This window comes from Poromitra crassiceps (assembly GCF_964638095.1).
Source record: "Poromitra crassiceps genome assembly, chromosome: 11".
In the NCBI taxonomy this organism is placed as follows: Eukaryota; Metazoa; Chordata; class Actinopteri; order Beryciformes; family Melamphaidae; genus Poromitra; species Poromitra crassiceps.
Genome location: NC_139643.1, coordinates 35,947,225 through 35,964,724, shown reverse-complemented (window position 1 = coordinate 35,964,724; position 17,500 = coordinate 35,947,225). Strand labels below are relative to the sequence as shown.

Sequence of the window (17,500 nt, the reverse complement as noted above, 5' to 3'; positions counted from 1 at the left end):
GTGAAATTATTAGAAAATGGTTGGGGGGCCACTCTGCACCCTGTCGCAGGCCGCATCTGGCCCCCTGGCCGCAAGTTGAGTCTCACTGGCTTACACCATGACCCCAACTTTCTCCCTTGTCTCTCTCTCCGTCTCCGTGCAGGGCGGCGTATCGGCGTCCTATCCTCAGAGTAACGTGGTTATGACCGGTGCGGGTGGAGAGGCGGGTTACTGCTGCATGGTGCCGCCCCCTCCCCCCCATGGCGTCTGCCATCCTCCCAGCTGCAGCAGCCTCGGTGCCCAGGCCTGGAGCGCGCAGCAGTACTGACGCACGCGCTCAAGCATGGATTGATGCGATTTTTGTTCCTGCGTGAGCACATGCATACGCGCACGTATTAACACACAACACACCTTTTTTCACACTGCACCTTCCCTCACTCACACCCCTTCCTCCCCTCGGATGTTGCCCACAGGATATGCTATCCACACTCACACATACAAGCATGTGCGCGCGCACACACACACAAACACACGCACATGCACACACGCACACGCACACACACGACAACACCCACCCACTCACTCACATGCACATATCACTGTACCAAAGCTAAATAGTATATATCAGAGCTGCTGTATTGAATGCATAATTTATATACACAAATTGAGTTTTATATTGATATTAAATTATATATTCTGTTTTAATGAAATGCAATGTGTGAATAGAATAAAGTGCTGTGGCTGGATTTGAAGGTCACATTTCTATACGATCTCCTCTCCTTGTTTCCTGTCATATTTCTTTCCTCCCAGATGATGATGATTATAATGAGCCATGGATGCAGGCAAGGGGGATAATATGTACGCTAGAAAATTGAGTTTGATATTTGAGCATATGCGTTCTCAACATGGAGTATAAGATGGAAGAGGCAGTCGTACGCGAGGCTGTCAAGGTCATGCTTCACCATGGGAAAGTACAAATGTGGGTTGACAAGCGACCCATAAGCCACAAGGTTCATAAATGGAAGATCAAACAGTCTGTCTCTCTGGTTTACTGTCTGCTTTGCTTAAATACATTGAGTGCAAGATTTAGTGTTCACTTGTTTGAGTGGGTGGGGGGGTCGTTTAGTTTTGTCGTATTATTATGATAGTAATATTTTACATTCCTCCTGTTTGTGGCTGTTTAAGGTGTGCTAATACAGCGCTGAATGGGAGTATTGATCTATATATTAGACAAGCAATGTTCAGGTTTTTACAATCCTAAAGAAAAGTCATACATTATGGAATGTAACTTACTCTGTTATGAATTATATAGAGGAGGGCATTTTGAATTGTTTCATCAAGCCACTGGAGGTTTTCCACTGCAAGACTTTGGCTCCCCCTCCTGCTTAAAGGGAGATAGTGCAGACATTTTGAACAATATCTAGGCAGTTTTGCCACTTAAGATCGCTTACATTTCATAACTTGATATATGTTTATTTTCAAGATATCTACCTTTATTTTTACTAGTAGTTTTTTTCATTACACATTATTCACTCATTTAGGACTAAACTCTAATGCAATTCTGCTAGTTATTATTTATTAGTATAGTATCTGATTAGTTGCAATTACACTCTTTTCGATGTTCCATTGTTGCTAGCTGCAATTGAACACAGACATGGATTAGTTTTTCAATATTGTTTTTTTCCATTTGGCTAGCAAAATCTACAATTGTATGATCAACATCGTTTGACTAGTCATTGCCATTTGTCAAGTATTAAAAAATGTCTACTAGCAAAAATTATATCTTCATTTGGAATAAAAACTAGAGGTTATCAAAATACTACTGATCACTATTTAATGACTATTAGTAACAAGTAAAAATTAGAATAGTAACTAGAAATAGCAACTAGTAGTAACTAATGTATAATAACTAGTAAAATTGAAAGACTAGTGAAGTTGGTATCTAAAACGTGTAGCTCCACAAGATAAAAAAAAAAAATTTACTAGTAAGAACATAAAAATGACCAAAGTGGTTGTGCGTAAGTTTTTTGATACCAAAAATCAAATGAGTACCTATGAAATTATAACTAGTATATCTAAAACTATAATAGCAGTAGTTAAAACATGCACAAAAGTGGCTATTTGTTTTAGTGGCTAGTGCATGGGAAAGAAATTGCAACGGCTAGCCACACTAGTTCATATAAATTTAATTTTCATGCTTTGTATTGCAGGAACACTGGAGGGTTTCTTTCTAAAACACTAAGCAGCCATTTGGGGAAAATGTTGCTTGATGTTCTTCATTCAATTTGCCAAATATACAGATCATTCCATAATCTAAAACACTGCTATTTCATAAGGTCTTCATATATAGCGAACAAATTTCAATACTATTGTGAGTTACTGAACTCAAATAATATAGTGACTCGGGCCATCATGCCGACAATAACTTAGATAGAGTGTGATAATTCATTTTAGAATGAAACTCATGGAATAAAATTAATTTTGTCCGCTAATGTAACCAAACTTATCCATCAACCACACACACACACACAGTCGTAAAATTACATTTATATTTCATAACTGCCATATTGAATAATTCATAGAATACCAATGGCCTAACCAAGCAGTTTAACAAAGCTAATCTTGCCCTTTTCTGCTTTGACTTAGACACACATCCACACAGGCAGCGGTGCAGTTTCCATGAACTTTAATAAAAGGCACATGTACAGCCATAGTGAGATGAGTGAGTCCATTGGCATAGAGACAAAGCGTTAAAACACAGAAATACAGGAAGTAGAGAGGTCAGGAGGAGAGAGCGCTATCTGCTTTACAGTAGAATCTACTTTAGTAACATCTTCTCATTTTCATTCAAGTAAGTCTAACACTCTAATATGTCACCGTGCTATGGTAACCCCCACCCCCCATACACACAAACACCCACCCACCACCACCCTCCACCTCGCGCCGCCCAAAGTCTGTTGTTCCAGAAGAGCTTTGCAGGTGTTTTGGGCACGTGGAGAGGTCCGGGTGGTCCTGAGTTGCACTCAGGTCTCTGTGGTCGACAGTTCAGGTCCGTTCTAGTACTGTACTCAGGGAGTAAACTGCTGTTCACATGGGGGCGTGTTCACTCAGGGCCACGGGGATCTCACAGTTATGATTTGTTTACGCACACGCACGCACGCACAGGCACACAATCTAACTAAAAGGCAAAGTTCATGGGTACTTAAATATTTGGGGTTAAAAGAGAAATAAAAATGGTATAAGTTAGCTTAAAAGGTTAAATATAACCACAACTTAAGAAGTAAGTTGAACTAAAATAAGCATGCAGCCAGGCCAGCTCTCCTGTTGTTGAAAGGTAAGGGGGTCGGGGCTGTGTGGGGGCGCCATCTTTGTTCTCTAGCATAGTCTGAGACACAAAATGGCTGCCATTTGCCCAAACAGAATGGAATGGGGCTAGACTAGGGCACATTGCTTACAGGGGGAGGGAAGAAGACACGCAAGCTTGGGCGCACGCACACACGCACACAAACATGCTCTATACAACCATTCATGTGTCCACTGAACAGCTCAGAATGGTCGAAAGCCAACCACTCTGTTTTCACATTCATGTCTTTGGGACATTCGCACACACAACATGCAGTCAGTCACACAGTCTCTCACATGTACACACACACACACACACACACTCGCACCCGGCACATCCGGCTTTGGTTGGTGTGTGCTACCTTTGGCTGTGGGGGCCAGGGGTCAAGGGTCAAGACAGCCTGACCTCAGAGAGCTTCCACAGGTACACACCAGCCAGCCACGCCCTAGCATAAAACGACCATCTCAGACCCCCCTCACTGCCCCCCCCCCCCCCCCCCCCCCACCACCACCTCCGTCTTCCCCTTCCCAGGTGACACCCTCCACATTCCATATCAATGCCCACCCATCTCCATAGCAACTCTCACAGATCCCCGAGCAGGGGGTCTCACTATCTTGTCAAAGGAGGTAAGTGTAATCAGTGATGTATGTGTGTGTGTGTGTGTGTGTGTGTGTGTGTGTGTGTGTGTGTGTGTGTAAGCATGTGTAAAATGTACCTTGCGGGTGTGTGTACATGCATCTGTGTAATCGATCGAGTGTGTGTGTGTGTGTGTGTGTGTGTGCGCGTTAAGAGGTATCAGTGGTTCAGTGGTGTCTCTCTTCATTCTCCTCCCTCTCCCCCTCAGCCTTTCCTCCCCCCTCCCTCCCTCCCTCCCTCCCTCCTCCTCCCCTCTCCTTATTTCTGGATCTGGAAGATGAAGAGGCGCAGGTTGATGTTTTTGGCGGCCAGCAGCTTGTTGCACTCCACGGAGTCGGAGATGGGCAGCGGGACGTATTCGGTCTCGTTGGTGTCGTTGCTGAAGGAGTGATGGTGGATGACCGGCTTGATCCGCACGTCGTCGTACGGCCCCTTCAGCAGCAAGAAGGAGCACTCCAGGGCTGAGTTCACCTGGAGGCAGACACACATATCATATCATTGAGTTATTGAACTAGTGAGGACATCGGCTCCAGTCACATTTTCCTAACCAAAACCATAAACCTGCACACAATAATGTAATAATAATGTAATGGAATTCTAATAACATTCTTTCTACTGGGGTTCTCACTTCTCACAAAAGACTGCCTTTTGGGGGTTTTCTATACTTCAGTGGTTCTCGACGTGGGGTCCGGAGACCACCAGGGGTCTATGAGGGTGGTCCCCCAAAAATGCATCAATTGTTAAACTTCGGCATTATTTCATTTACAAGAAATGAACACAGTTACAGAATGTAGAAGAATGACTAGTTTGATCATAGCTTCACTGTTATCGCTCTAACTACAATACAGATAGTCAGGGAATTCTGGACAAAATCAAACAAAAATATTCTTTGCGTTGCGATTTGCGTCTGAGAGACAAAATGTCATCAAATGGAGGGTCTGTGGCTCTAATGTCAGGCTAAATTACAGGTCCTAAGACAGCAGAAAGATGAGATCATTCACAGACAGACAGACAGACAGACAGAGAGACAGAGAGACAGACAGACAGACAGACAGACAGACACACACCTTGCTCTTGAGGATGAGCTGGAAGGAGAGGGTGCGCTTGCAGGACAGGTTGGGGTTGCGCTCGGAGTCGTTGACGCGGGCCTTCAGCACCCAGGTCTGGTTGAGGACGGTGAAGCGTGGTGTCTCATAGTACAGACGGGTGATGAAGTCGTCGGTCCGGTACGGTCTGAACTGCACCTCTGGACGTGGCATGGAGGGACGACACATGGGAAGGAGGCAGAAGTGAGCTCCTGTATTTATAGTAGTAGCATTTATAGTAAAGGAAATGTACATGTCCCTTACAGTCATATTTTTGTGTGTAAAAAGCCATAATAATTTGCCATGAGATATTGATAGCTACAGTATATTAATAGCATGACATTATTCAATTTCGTGCATTCAAACACTGGGGACTTGAGATATAGTGACTTGACTGCAACACTGCTAACAGCTGATAACAATGAATATTGATAAATAGAGATCTCTCCACTGTCTATTCATGTATGTAGTGTGTGATGGTGCATATTGTGTGTGTACTGTACCTGTAAAGCCGATCTTCTCGTAGCAGAGCAGGCCGAAGATGCTGTTGTAGAGCTGCATGTCCCTGCGGTGGCTCTGGTCCATCTCTCCCAGTATTCCCATCAGCTCTGTCCCAGTCTTAGTGGGGTGGGAGCACTCGCCCTCGTGTGCCGGCAGCTCATGGAACGGGCCCTGCCAAGGGCAGCCAATCCGCTTGTACTTACACTGTGTCACCCTGGTAACAGAACAGGAAGTGTGCATTGAGTGCCAAACACAAGGAAGGAAGGACATTGTCGCCTAGGCTTCAGATCAACTAGATTCTTGTGAGAAGTACTTTAGGCTGGAATTAGTAATTGATTTATTCACTCCGGTTCATTGAAAAGTAAAGCTATTTTTGTCTGGAGTATGTAGTCAAATGCTATTATATGGATGTATAGGGTTGGACGATACGGTTGAAATCCATATGATGACAATCATAAGGATATTTCTCGATATCAATATATATCACGATATGGTTCATGTTCATCTCATGGAACTGAAAGTTAGATGTGATGTCAAACAAAACTGACATTTTCAAATAATATTCCTACAAGACCTAATTTTATCCATTTTTAAGTAAACTTTGCTTGTCGTCAATTAGACAGCAGAAATGCGTGTCACGGTATTAAAATATCTTCATATCATCGCACTATGTTTCCACTGAAAGACGATACATGATCATATTCAATTATCTGCGGTTAAATTTACTTTTCACTTGCCCTCCTCCGCAGGGAGGTCAGGGGTCAGGGTGACATTTCTGAAGAGAACACCACCTCAGGCTCTGACCAATACAACCGCCTTACAGTCAAAAGGAGACCAGTGGATTTGTCTGTCTGCCCTGTCCAGAAACACCTGGTGACTGCCATGACTACTGTCGTCATGGGAACACGAGCACAGACCTTGCTCTGCTTAGAAGGGTCACTTGTAGCTATAGCAACAACCCCACAGGGTTTCTTGTCAGCTAATTCAACTGGTCTGTGCCTCTGTGCTACTACACATGCACGAACGTATGCACGAACGTGCGCGCGCACACACACACACACACACACACACGCACGCACGCACACACACGCACACACACACACACACATGCACGCACGCATGCACGCATGCACACACACACACACACACACGCACACACACACACACTCACACACAAGCATGCAAACATCATCATCACCACTTTTTTCCCCTCCAGATTTATCCCCCACCCTGTTTTCTCCCCAATTGTAATTGGCCGATTCCCCCTGCTGTCCCGGTCATTGCTCCACCCCCTCTGCCAATGTGGGGAGAGTTGTAGACTAGCACATGCTTCCTCCAATATATGTGCAGTCGCCAGCCACTTTTCACCTGACAGCGAGGTGCTTCACCGGCAGGACGTAGTGCATGGGACGATCATGCTATTGCCCCCACTGTTCCCCTCCCCCCGAACAGGCACCCGACCGAAACAGAGGAGGCACTAGTGCAGCCATCAGGACACATACCCTTAACCTGGCTTCCCACCCGTAGACACAGCCAATTGTGCCTGTATGGACGCCGACCAAGCCGGAGGCAACACGAGGACTCAAACCCGCGACCCTCATATTGGTAGGCAGGGAATCTACCGCTGGACGCCCCAAATAAAAACACCCTTGATCTTGTGAGTGAAAATGATTGATTAATTGTTGATTGATCTTAGCTTGACCAGCATGCGTTTTTGAATTTATCCAGTAGGTTTTGAAAGCGCTCGAATCAGCCCTAGAGATCGGAAAACTTTCTCAAACCGTAGGAGTATGTAATCCTTCAAATCAAGTTAGCAGGAAAACAACGACATATACATTAATCACTTTTAAAACCTTTTGAAGCGTTTTCTAAAAAACATGTTTAAAAAACCCGCATTTACGTTCCAAAACTCATAACAGTTATTCACGTTTGTGAAGATGATCCTGCTGAAACCAAATTCGTTCTCATAAACTCTTGTTAACCACAGACCTTATATTCTGCATTTAAGTTAAATCCCCATTCTAAAACCACATTCACTTTTCCTCTTACAAACCTCCCCATTCTAAAACCCCATTCACTTTTCCTCTTACAAACCCGGAAGTATGCTTCCGGACTCATTCCTGCTGTGCTCTATATGTACTCTGCAAAAAGAAAATGGGGGAGAAGTAGCTTGCGACTAGTTTTATTTTTTGTAAATAGCTCTCATCCTAAACAAGCGTGAATTTGTAATAGTTGCAACCACATATGCGTGGTACATGTATATATACTCTGCCTCTGCCAACCTGCTTTTCGAAACTTTTGTGGACCGACCGACCGACCTATAGAGCTGCGGGTCGCAGCTAAAAACTAAAGGGTGGTGTAGTGTGTGTGAGACTTCTGAGTGTGTGTTTATGAGTGCATGTGTCCCAGTGACTAAATATTAGATTTATTCTGTTTTACTGCTTTGCAATCTATAAAAAGTCCAACCTAGCTTGATTCACAAATTTTAGAGAAGCTTTACTTAACTTCAACTTACAGTGTGACAAAATGTATGATAGACCTGTTTTCTTGGAAGGAAAATGCTAGTGTGTGTGTGTGTGTGTGTGTGGGGGGGGGGGTGTATACCTGTCTTGGCACTCCTCTTTCTGGTGTCTCTCTAAGCTGGAGCGGGGGAACTGTTTTAGACAGTAGGTGCAGTCTGTCGGCAGCTCACTAACGGCCTTCTCTACTGCCAGGTTCCTGCAGCACAAATTCTTACTGATCTCACACCTACACACACACACAAACACACACACACACACACACACACACACACACACACACACACACACACACACACACACACACACACACAATCACAACAAAAAACATTAATACCATGTATACTTAAAAATCAGTAGTACATTTATTGTTTCCAGTACTTACATACTCATATTGGTTCCTGAACAGTTAACTACCATCAATGGCTAGGCAATAGTCAGTATTTCCTGTATATTTTTTTGTAATGTTCAGCGTGTTTTTCTGTGCGCAGCAACAGCAATATTGATACATTTGACCTTAATTATGAATGGTAAGCTGAAATCGTTTGTGCTAACCTAAAAGTAACTAGCTTAGCTAGCTTGCAGTCGGGAAACAGTTTACCTGTTGCGTGGCAATACTTGGTAGGATTAGTGCCATCTTCAGGAAACTGTTTTTGTTGGCGGAGACAAAGAGACAAAAATCATCTGTTCTCTCAAATATACTATTATTTAAGGAATATCATATGAGAGGGAGTGATGTTGTACTCTAATATCGTCACGGCTGTGATTCGGTCGTAGGCACGAGACCATAGGGCGAGTGCTGAAGAAAACCACTGCTGCACTGTTTGCCTGTTGCTAAATATATTAATATTGTGATTACTTTTTAACAATAACGTAGTTTTGCTAGAATTTCACCACTAAGGACCAGAATCTTAGTACTAGCAAGCTTTGTGGATACGGCCCCAGGTGAAATCATTCAATTCTTTCTCCAAGTAAATCAGACCACGATCTTCTTACTATAAGAATGAGAAGTGTCGTGTGTGAGTGAGTGAGTGAGTGAGCAGTACATTGTCCGGCCACAGCTATGCCATTCTACGTGCGAGCAGGCTGAAACTTTCAGAGAATGTAAAGAGCACCCGTGCACCCGGGTGACCTGACAGAGCCGAATTTTTTAATTAGGCAATTGCCCTAATTACCTAATGATGTGATGTCATCAGTGATATCATCCTTCCTGACTGAGGCATAATATAAGTTCAATGATGATGTCATCAGTGATGTCATCCTTCCTGGCCCCGAGCTGCGGGTGAGGCCGCGTAGAGGCTGAGCTGCGTATGCGACGCGCAGTGGGTGAGCTGCAGGCTGGGCGAGGCCGCGAGCCCGAGCAGCGGGCGAGCCTAGGAATCGAGCGCGCATAGTGCTCATGTTATAAGTGCTACTGACAAGACTCACATCCGGAAAATACTAGATGTATTACGTTTCACCACTTTCCAATTTGAAATAGCCTAATGTTATTTGCTTATCCTCTCCATTGTTACTGACCATCGATGGTTTCTAGCACAGCGGTGGAGTCGTGGTAAAAAAATAAAAATTGGTTTGGATTGAACACTTTTTGTTGTTGTTGTTGTGTATAGCATTATCATTTTATTTATTTAATTTTTCTTGGTAACAAGATGCCCAAGTGTGTTTGTGAATGGTGTATACCTGTCTTGCAACTCCATTCTGGTGTCTTTCTAGATATGTATTCAACTAAAATATGTTCAGACTTTACAATATCCATACAATTATTACGTACAAATTGACCCTGTCGCTACAGAGTAACTATATCCATCAACTAATACAAGTAGCAGTCTTCCTAGTTTGGACTATGTAGCTAGTTTCTATGTTACGTTGTCCACTGTTCAGTGGTTGTTGGTGCTTCTGTAGTGCAGTTTGGTATACCTGCAGTTGGGACATGTGGCCTGTTCCTCCTTGAGACGAGAATCAGCCAGGAGGTGGATAAAACAGCCTGCACACATCAGGTGCCCATTGGTACACTGTGGTGGAGAAAGGGTTAACGATACAACCAAACAAAAGTATGTGTGTGTATTTTGCAAGAGAGGCTTCTACATTTTTAAGACTAATTGATCAGTGATCATTTAAAAGTTCACTTGTTGTTATAGGGGGCAGGGTGGGTCACCGTTTGCGGAGAATGGAGGGATGGGCAATGGATCATGTAAATTTAGGTTTCGGTTTCAACTGGTGTTGTGTACGGCCTGAGGCTGTGGCTTTGCTGAAGGTTATCTGAGGGTATTTCACAGTAATGACACACTCACTGGTGTGAATGGCATGAATTGAGCCAGCACAGCTGACCAAACGTGTCTGGGCTTGTCTCTTGGGCTTCTCAATGCAGCATCTTGGCTTAGTTTGCAGCCTACAGTGTACAGTGACCTACATTGAGCCTATTATCACTATGAACAGATGTAACTTGTCCACAGGCTGATAATGTAGATTTGGAGGAAGGGGCGCATGGGGGCGCTTCTAGTGTGGGGCCCACTCGTTTCCTATTGATTTATGGTCGTTTTGGGGTTTATGAGGGGCAGGTTTGTGATTTTGACCATGTTTACCTGGTATACAGACGCCTTGGGCAAGTCTAGGCACACGGTGCAGCACAGCACAGAGTACAGTCTCTCCTCCAGCTTCCCTGACTCTCCATCGGGTATTCTCATCCTCTTCTTGGGTGGTGGTTCGTCGTGGTCAGGCTCGGGCCCTTCTCGTCGTATCGCGACCTCCTCCTGCATGGCTGCGACCCCCGCGACAGCCTCCAGCGCTGCCCCCACGGCCCCGACCCCCAGGCCGGCCGAGGAGGAGCCAGGGGCGGCCGCAACGCCCACATCTCTCTCTTCCAGTGAAGACATGGTGGTGCTGATTGTCTAGAGAGTTTTCTGATGGGTGTATGCCGCGACCAGGCTGAGGCCGAAATATTAGCAGGTTAGCTCAGGGCTAGCTTACAATCTGTCAAGCTAACGGTCAGCTGACAGCAACTGGCTAGCTAGCTGGCTAGCTAACGGGCTGTCAGAAAGGAATGCAGGCTAACTTGTTCTAATGTTCCGCTTACTAACTTGGAATCTAAAAACCCAACGGTTGTGTAATAACGAAAACATGTGCAAAATGTTATTTATGACTATCAGCTAAATTATATGTTAAACTAGTTTTGTTGACTTACAGTAAGGCTAGCAGATTATGGCTAGCTTCGTTGACAAAAACACAGCAGTCGTCCCTTGCCTTGCCCAGGCAGAACAAAACAACCCAGGCGTCTCTCTCTCAGCTGTTGTGTTCACGACGCCGTTATTCGCACTGACAGCGGACACGCCGACGTGCACCGCAGGCCCGGTTCGACTGCTCGGTGAACGTCTCTGCTCCGGTACCAGCTGACTCTCCACGGGACCCACGGGACTTGTCGGTGTTTGAAGCTCCGGCTACAGATAGTTGGTTGCTGGGACGCGTCTCTTTGGCTACACAGCCATCTTTGTTTTTTCCTGTCCGTCTCCCCCGATCTGTACAGCACCGCGTCTCCCACTCAGTGTCGTTATTACTCAGGAAGGGACACGAACTACACTGATCTCCGGATTTGACAAAATGTGTCGATATTTTGCCAGTAACTGTAATGGCCTCTGTGCCAGCCCTTCAGTACAGTCGTGGATTGGCTGACAGTGGAATGTTTTGTTGTATCAGATGACTTGGGGTATTTAAAGAGTTTGGTATGGCGCATGCGTACTGACCGCCTGCGGGTCAGCGTATGGCAGGACTTGAAAGGTGACCAAAGATGCGACAAAATGAGGGCCATCGATCCTTTATGAATTTGCAGGGTTCATGTGCCATATCCACATGTAATAACGATTTTTATTTTATTTTACAAAACTACACAATGCATAAATAACAATCATCATAATAATAATATATCTAATAATAAAATAATACATCTTACAAAAATAGCCAATTGCTGCTGCTGCTTTGGTATTTGACAGCATGTTTACAACCCTGTGGCAGCAATCTTTCACGGTCAGCTGGTTGAAAGTTGAAAGAGACCCTGCGTGTGTGTGTGTGTGTGTGTGTGTGTGTGTGTGTGTGTGTGTGTGTGTGTGTGTGTGTGTGTGTGTGTGTGTGTGTGTGTGTGTGTGTTAAGAAAGCCTAAATAATTAAGTCAGGAGAGTAAGGTGATCAATAAAAAGAGTGAAAATGAAAGCATAGCTGCCCTTGGCTATGGATACTAGGTCAGATGGCATTTATTAGCATTTTCATCCAACCAATGCCCCAGATATGTGGCATAATAGTTTCAAGGGTGTGTGCTGCATGGGAGGGGTGCATGTATGGTATGTGTGTACGGGGGAGTTGGGGGCAGGATGTCACAGTGTCAGCTGTCTGAACAGGAGGGACAGGCAGGACCACTCCCATTGGATCGACAGATATGCCTTATTTGGTCTGTGGAATTGCTAGGGAGCCATACCTCCCTGGGTTACACACACACACAAGCGCACTTGACCCGGTAACTGCATGCTGCCATTCACTCAGTCCTGAATGTTGAACAATTCCGATTATGAGACACTGACTCACACAACACATTAATTGGTTAAAATATTGTCAGAGATTGTTAATTCATCAGACATTTTTTCATCGCAAAGTTACAGCGCCGGGACTAATATTTCAGTTCATCAGTAGTTTGTTACCAGCGCAGTACAAAAGCAGAGCATGTGTGTGATAAACACATTGTAAGAAAGGGGCTACTCATTGTTTTGTAGATGGCATGCTAGAATATAGTCAATACACAATGTCACTACTGCACATCAGTTAAAATGAAATGTGAAATGGAACATATACATTGTTTTTGGTTCATGAATGATGTCAGATACATTTCCATAACACAGCACAAACATGGGAGGCTCTTATATTCAAACACTGATGATTTCCACATGGACGAATACCTTTGTCATCACACATCAACTTGATCAATTTATAACCGCAGTATAAAAGGATTACACACATGTATGACATTTATCCAGCCTCGTCAATCAGCCCCCATTCAATTGCTAAAGTGAATCTCGTCACATGCAGGTTAAGAAGGATTCCGTTGTCAGGAAATCATCAGTATTGTTTGGGCCAATAACAGTGATGACCGTGATCCAATCAGTCAGTCAGATAGGGGGTTGTTGGCGACTGGCTGGGGCGGTGTGGGTGTGGGTGGGTGGGTGGTGGAGGTGACGGCGTTAGGCTCATGGAGGTTTTGTACTGGGCTCCTGCAATTTGGCGGCTCGGTAATGGCTCCGGGTGGGTCTGGAGAAGGGCTGTCTGAGGGAGGTGTGAGGCATTCCTGATGGAGAGAATGAGTTGAGGACACTGCCTCTGGGTTAGTGGAGGGATCTTGTTGGTTCGAGTGGTCGGCTGCGATTGGTGGTGGCGGACTGCCCGCAGTTTCTAGGTCGATGGGGTGTTGTTGAGTCAGGGGTGCTGGTGGCGCGGGGTTTGTGTCAGTTGGAGGCGTTGGTGAACCTGGGGGTGACTGCGATGGGCTGTTGTGTTCGGATAGGTGTGCCTCGCTTGGGGACAAAAGTTGGGTTTGGACCGGGGTGGCGGCGAGCCGACTGAGTTCGGTACTGGGGCCGGTTGGGCCGACCGCGACGCTGCTGGTGGTTGACGGTGTGGGACTCTGAATTCCTGGATTGCCGAGTTCCTTGCTGGGAGGGTCATGGCCTGTGGGGGTGTATTCAGGTTTCTGTTGATCAGGTCTGGTCTCTGAAGTTGTGTGCAGGGTGTCCTGTGGTCCGGTAAGGACTGTACTTGTCTCTGTTGACAGTAGCTGAGCTGGTTCCTCCTGGTCCCGGGCGTTGCCTGTGTTAATTTGAGTTTGGCTATCATGTCGTCCAGGGATCTCTGATGTGTTAACCTGTGCTTTGTGTGTGCTGTCGGCGTGAGCTAGTCTTTTATCTCCCGGTGCTTCTGCTGCATCGATCTCAGCTGGTCTCTCTGAGTCGGAGTCGGAGTCTGCTGTGTTCTTCTGAGCTTTGTGTGTGACTGCCCCCAGGTGGCAGGACGAGGACATAGCCTGGACCCAGAGATGCTGCAGGGTCTGTGCTGCTGTCAGCCTCACTGTGGGATCTATCTGAAGCAGAGCTCTGACAAGGCCAATGGCTCCTGCACGCACGCACATGCACACACGCACACGCACACGCGCGCGCACACACACACACACACACACACACACACAATTGGATTAAAACACACACGCACAAATTGTGTGTTTGTGTGTGCATGTATACTTGAGCTTGTGTCTACAGTGTATTTCTGTACATCTCACCCTCTGAGATGGGGTCCCAGTAGGGGGACAGAAAGTGCAGTTCTCCCTCTTTTATAAGCCGGAAAAGCTCTTCCTGGTCCCGATCCCGACCGCGGAATGGGGGGAAGCCACACAGCAGGATGTAGAGAATAACACCCAGCGCCCACACATCCACTGCCAGCCCATAACCTGTTGGGTCAGATAGCAAACAGAACCAAAGAATTTGAAAGACATAGATAATTATGGTGCAGCACAGGCAGTGAAAAAGTCTAAGGAATGTAAAAGAGTGATTTATATGGCAGCAAACAGTACGAACCTGTCTCAGAGAGAATCTCTGGGGCTACATAGGTGGGTGTACCACAAATAGTGAAGATCGGTTCAGTCACAACCATGGCCAGGCCAAAGTCTCCCAGCTTCACCCTACTGCTGCCATCAGCCATACGCTCCATCTGAGGGAGGGGGAGGGAGGAAGGGAGGTGATATTTCTCAAATTCAAATGTTGTGGACACATGGATATACTGGGACACCAATGTTATTGACAAATATTTGTTAAATTTTTGCTTATGCCTAACATTGCCCTTGCCCGCATATTCACAGCTACTGTATTATCTGTGTTTTCAGATTATATTAAACCTATGAATAAAGAATTATTTGAGAATTTAAATGAAATTTAATGAAGGGGCATATTTCTTTAAAAGTACAATTTAGATGAAGCAAAGTAATTTTGCTTCCTAAATATTAATTGGAATTAGAGCCAAATAATCCTGTATCCATCATGCCTGAAATGACAATACTGTCTTAATACTGACCAGGAGGTTCTCTGGTTTGAGGTCTCGGTGGACGATGCTCTTGCTGTGGATGTACCTCAGGGCTTCGCTCACATCCGACACCATCAGTCGTGCTTCTGCCTCGGGGAACCTCCCCCGCTCCGCGATGGCCTCAAACAGATCCCCTCCCGTCACCAGTTCCATCACCAGGTAGGAGTGAGTGTGTGTGTGGTGGTGCGTGTACAGGCGGACCACGCGAGGGTGACACAGACTGCCCAGGAGGCTCAGCTCGTTCTGCATCATGTGCTCGCGGCCAATAAGCTTGCAGCGTTCCACCACCTTCAAGGCCAGGCTCTGGCCGTTGTCGCGACGGCGGCACTCCCGCACCACCGCAAAGTTCCCGTCTCCAACCACGCGCCCTATATCATAACATCGCTCAATATCCGACTGGGTGAGATCACTCCTGTGTGATGGAAGGTCAAAGCTCGCCCTCTGCTGGGTTTCTGCCTGTACTGACCCCACCCCCGGCAACGGATTTGATGATAAAAGTTGTAATCGGTCGACGCGGTTCTCCTCAACTCTGCCTCTTGGCTGAGGAGGCGGAGCTCCGGGAGGAACGACTGTATTTCTCACTTCCTGCCCCGTGGAGGAACTTCCTTTGTGCTTCCTCGTCACAGGAGGGAGCGGGATCTTATTTGACCCTATTTGACTGGGACGCACCCTCCCGGGTATTTGAGTGGGACGCCCTGAACCCAGATATATATGACCTCTTTCAACTAAGCAGTTTCCACACAGAGTGGGAGAGCTGGCCTCTGCCTCTTTTAGACCCTCCTCTTGTTCAAACGGACCAATGACAGAAAGCCGTCTGTCTCTGGCCCCGCCTCTTACCCGCACTCTCTGCAGGTGGTTGGGCGCGTGCGTGGGTTTTCTGCATGCATGCTTCTTCTGAGAATGCTTAGCGTCCGAGTTATAATTTTCCGGCCTGTGTGGGTCCGTGTGGTACGCCGGCTGTGCGAGTCTGTGCGCACCGTTGTGTGCCTTGGCGTGTGTATTCGTGTCCTGGTGAGCCTCTTGGTGCGCGTGCGTCTCGCTGCCGTCCGCTCCCTCGCTGTATCCGCTGTCGCCCTTGGCGGCCTTGTCCGGCGCCGGGCAGAGCCTCTTCTCCCAGACCCGCAGTGCGTCGGCCCGGTAGTGGGAATGCTCGGGAAACAGCTCCTCCAGGGCCTCCTGCACGCTCCTCAGCTCCGGACGAGCCTTCCCCAGCGCCAGGAAGGCCACCTCGCCACGGAAGAAGTCGCACACGCCCCTCACCTGGGAGGGAAGGGTGAGACACAGAGGATGAGAATGACTAACAGCTTCCTATAGTTCCCATGTGGAGGAAAAAAGCACGAGTGGACAGCGTCATCACCGGGAGCATAACATAACACTATTAGCATACTAGCATAGCATAACACTATTTTTACCACAGACATCCCTTTGTTTCAACTTGTTGCGTTTTCCTTTTAATCCCTTTATCTGTGTAATGGCTGGCCAGTGGTTGTGCCGTGAAGTGAGGAAACGGAAGAAGGACACGGCGACGCCTTAAGAGACACTCTAGCAACAGATACTGGAGCCCATGTGGGTTTTAGCTTCCTTGCTAGAGTGTCGCCTCCCATGCCGGAGGTTCACAGTTCGATCCCCAGATGCGGGCGGGACTGCGTACACAACACCAGTTACATCTGGTCCAATCACTGGTCAGTGTCAATTGAAGTGCACATTCCTGGGTTTGAAGCAGGGATGTATTACCGAACGGGCCTACCGGGCCCAGGCCCAGGGGCCCAAGAGCTCAGGGGACCCATAACCCATAGCCTCTTCGCAGGGCCACCATATCTTGCCTGGGCCTGGGATCAAATGATCCCTTAGGACCCCAACTGTTTATTTTTGACAAAATGTTCCATACGTTTATGGATACTGTAGGGTTATTGCAATTTTGGCTTTAACTGAGTGTACCTGCACTGTAAATCTTGTTAATTGAGATGCAGGTGCATTTATTTATTGTTATTGTGCTGTTGGCTTCGAGTGTTCAGGTGATAGGTGATAGGTGAGATCCAGGTGAATGTATGTCTTAGTTATTATTCTGTCCTTAATTGCACATATGTGCGCTGTGAGGGGGGGGCCCTTTTTGCATCCAGGCCCAGGGGCCCCGTCATGTCATAATCCGCCTATGGTTTGAAGGTCAGTGACAGATGTGTGTTGAGCCTCACCTCGCGTGCGTGGGGTGTGTAGAGGCGTGTGACCCTGGCTCTGTGCCAGCGAGGAAACCCCAGCGCCTCCGAGAGGTCCAGCAGCAGCTGCTCGAAGGACACCACGCCCCTACGGTTCAACAGCACCGTTACCTTGGAGAC

General features: G+C 46.7%; 2 protein-coding genes across 2 annotated transcripts in view; one reads left to right on the top strand and one right to left on the bottom strand.

Moving 5' to 3' along the window:
* Positions 1-738, top strand: part of LOC310784699 (cAMP-regulated phosphoprotein 21-like) — a 19,860-nt gene extending 19,122 nt beyond the window's left edge. The window contains exon 20 of the mRNA XM_083645727.1: positions 143-738. Within this exon, the coding sequence (XP_083501853.1) occupies positions 143-307 (165 nt within the window). The 3' untranslated portion in view covers positions 308-738. The remainder of the gene's footprint in view (positions 1-142) is intronic.
* Positions 739-4,216: 3,478 nt separating this feature from the next.
* LOC310784725 (zinc finger TRAF-type-containing protein 1) lies at positions 4,217-11,690 on the bottom strand (the record flags this gene model as incomplete). The annotated part of the gene is made up of 6 exons (XM_083645759.1): positions 10,646-11,690; positions 9,981-10,075; positions 8,149-8,292; positions 5,547-5,758; positions 5,026-5,204; positions 4,217-4,429 (listed from the first exon to the last, which is right to left on the bottom strand). Exons 1-6 carry the CDS (start codon positions 10,934-10,936, stop codon positions 4,217-4,219), a joined length of 1,134 nt encoding a protein of 377 aa, XP_083501885.1. The 5' UTR covers positions 10,937-11,690.
* Between the last annotated feature and the right edge of the window lie 5,810 nt (positions 11,691-17,500).